General features: G+C 50.3%; 2 protein-coding genes across 2 annotated transcripts in view; one reads left to right on the top strand and one right to left on the bottom strand.

Moving 5' to 3' along the window:
- The window catches only part of RB1 (retinoblastoma 1), a 71,125-nt gene that overhangs the window by 28,257 nt on the left and 40,275 nt on the right, over positions 1-2,593 (top strand). The window contains exon 19 of the mRNA XM_015414069.1: positions 1,264-1,472. Within this exon, the coding sequence (XP_015269555.1) occupies positions 1,264-1,472 (209 nt within the window). The remainder of the gene's footprint in view (positions 1-1,263; positions 1,473-2,593) is intronic.
- Positions 2,116-2,593, bottom strand: part of LPAR6 (lysophosphatidic acid receptor 6) — a 9,107-nt gene continuing 8,629 nt past the window's right edge. The window contains exon 2 of the mRNA XM_015414134.1: positions 2,116-2,399. The gene's annotated coding sequence lies outside the window, so the exon portion shown is untranslated. The remainder of the gene's footprint in view (positions 2,400-2,593) is intronic.

Here is a 2,593-nt window from a genome sequence, read left to right as displayed (position 1 = left end):
TCACTGCCACAGGAGGTGGCGGTGGCTACAAGCATGGACGGTTTCAAGGGGGAGTTAGATAAGCATATGGAGCAGAGGTCCATCAGTGGCTATTAGCCACAAGGTATAGATAGGGACTCTGGGGCAAGTGATGCTCTGTCATCTTGGTGCTTGGGGGGGTCAACAGTGGGAGGGCTTCTAATGTCCTGGCCCCACTGGTGGACCTCCTGATGGCACCTGGTATTTCTGGCCACTGTGTGATACAGAGTGTTGGACTGGATGGGCCTTTGGCCTGATCCAGTATTGGTGTCTCTTATGTTCTTATGAGAGAGGGTGAGACTGCCAAGGTATGTGGAGGGGGACCTGTTGGCCGCAGAGAAAAGAAAGTAAAATCACTACCCCCGCTGTGACCAAGCTCGCTCTTTTCCTGGGCGGCGGCGGCGGTTTTACTCTCTTTGTTGCCAGCTTGTTCTCCTCCTAGCAGCCACCTGCATGCTGGGATGCTGATACAGAGGCTGCAGAGAAGGGCAGGTGGGGCGTCAGTGGGGAGAGCATGCCCTTTACGTCCATCTGTGGCTCACGGCCTGCAGTTTATTTATTTTTATTTATTTATAATTTGATTTATATCCCGCCCTCCCCTAAGGCTCAGGGCGGCTAACAATTGGGGCAAAAGCCATAATTAAAACAATATAAAAACATACCAATAGTACAACGAAGTGCGTTCCAAGAAGGGTTCCGGTAGGGAGGTCTGCAGCTTGCTTGTCCTCCGGTTCCTCCGGCAAAGGCTGTTTCAGGGTATGAACCACTTACCACTGTGTTGTACTTGGTCATACAAGTCAGTATGATACTTGCCCACCAGTGTTCCCTCTAAGCTGAGTTAGTGTGAGCTAGCTCACAGTTTTTTAGCCTCCGGCTCACACAGTTTTGTCTTAGTTCAGAAAGGATGGCTCCAGAGCAAACTTAATTTATGCAGCAGCCAAACCGCTCGCTCACAACTTGAATGCCAGTCGCTCACAAGGTAGAATTTTTGCTCACAAGACTCCACAGCTTAGAGGGACCATTGGACCTGACTATCACAAACCCTGCTGGGCAAGGGCCTTACCCACTCTGAACTTGGGGCGGTTGCCACACTGAGAAATGGTGCCAAGAGAGCCACAGGTGGCTCCTGAGCCACTGAATGAGTATTTCCGTGTTAGGTCTTCAGAAGTGGCACCTATCTCAATGCATGGAAGTGTGTGCGGCATCTTGTATTCATGGCAGGACGATTTGTTGTTTTCTCTCTAGCCCCAAGGAACGCTTCACTGAACGACCGCACGATTATGGAAACAGACCTGTCTTTCCCATGGATTATCAACATACTTGACTTAAAAGCCTTCGACTTGTACAAGGTTATCGAAAGCTTTATTAAGGCAGAACCAAACCTCACAAGAGAAATGATAAAACACCTGGAATGCTGTGAACACCGTATCATGGAATCCCTCGCTTGGCAGTCGGTGAGTGTGTGTTTTAAATCTATCAGAATGCCTTGCTTTGTTAGTGTGTCTTCATATAGGTACAGGTTGGGGAAATTGCCTGAATTATACTGTCTTGCAAATAGTGTTTTCAGTAGCATAATAAATAGAAGGTATTTGTCCCTGTTCAATAGGTGGGAAAAGAGAGGATGCCTCTGTGGCCTGTGCATGTGGCGGAATCCACTTGCTTGGAGTGGTGGTGGGATCCCCCATCTGCGGCCCCTTTCCCGTGTCGGGGGTGGTGGGGTGGAGGGTCCGACAAACCGTCTTTTGTTCCCACTGAATGCTCCCAGATCCTTGGATCTCAGAAAACATGTTCCAGTAACGTTAATATGGAGTGGCACTGAACTAAAAATTTGCTGTTCGTGTGAATGTTGCTGAAGCTTGTGGGTTTCTCTTGCAGTCTCTCCGCTCTGTTTGGTTGTAAAGTTGTTTTGGTTGCAGCAACGAAAGAAGTGAGGAATGGCACCCTGTTGCAGATTTTTTTATGCCTCTTGTGGTTGTTACCTGGTTACTCAAATCGCAGGCTTGTGCTTCCGCTCTCGGTTCTGTTCACTTTGCCACCACGTCGTCCCACGCGAAGCGTTTGCTGTCGGTCCGTAGACCGGCTGTCTGCTCTCGCCGTCTCCCTTGTGCGTGTTTCTGCTCTGCCGCAGCTCTCTCCTTGTGAGTTTTCCCATCGCCCTCTGTTGCCTTGTGACGCCAGTCTCGCAAGGCAGGTTTCCTCTCTTCCCCAACCCCAGATTGTAGTCTGCTCGGTTTTGTCCCGCAGAACTTGGTAAGAGCTGCCGACAGCTCGGGAGGCGGCTCTTTCACTTGCAGGCCGTTTCCGTAGTGTTGGGTCAGGCAGTGTGGCTGAACTGTGGCAGATGTTGCTGGTCAGCAGGAGGAGGAGTCAGGTGGCAAACCCTGTTCAGTGAAGAGAGCAGCTACATGGGTCAGTTCAAAGAACATAACATAAGAACATAAGAGACGCCAATGTTGGATCAGGCCAAAGGCCCATCCAGTCCAACACTCTGTATCACACAGTGGCCAGAAATACCAGGTGCCATCAGGAGGTCCACCAGTGGGGCCAGGACATTAGAAGCCCTCCCACTGTTGAC

This window comes from Gekko japonicus, unplaced genomic scaffold (genome assembly GCF_001447785.1).
Source record: "Gekko japonicus isolate JY-2015 unplaced genomic scaffold, Gekko_japonicus_V1.1 scaffold1230, whole genome shotgun sequence".
NCBI classification, from domain to species: domain Eukaryota; kingdom Metazoa; phylum Chordata; class Lepidosauria; order Squamata; family Gekkonidae; genus Gekko; species Gekko japonicus.
The sequence above is the reverse complement of the archived record's forward strand: the minus strand, read 5'-3'. Positions and strand labels throughout refer to the sequence as shown.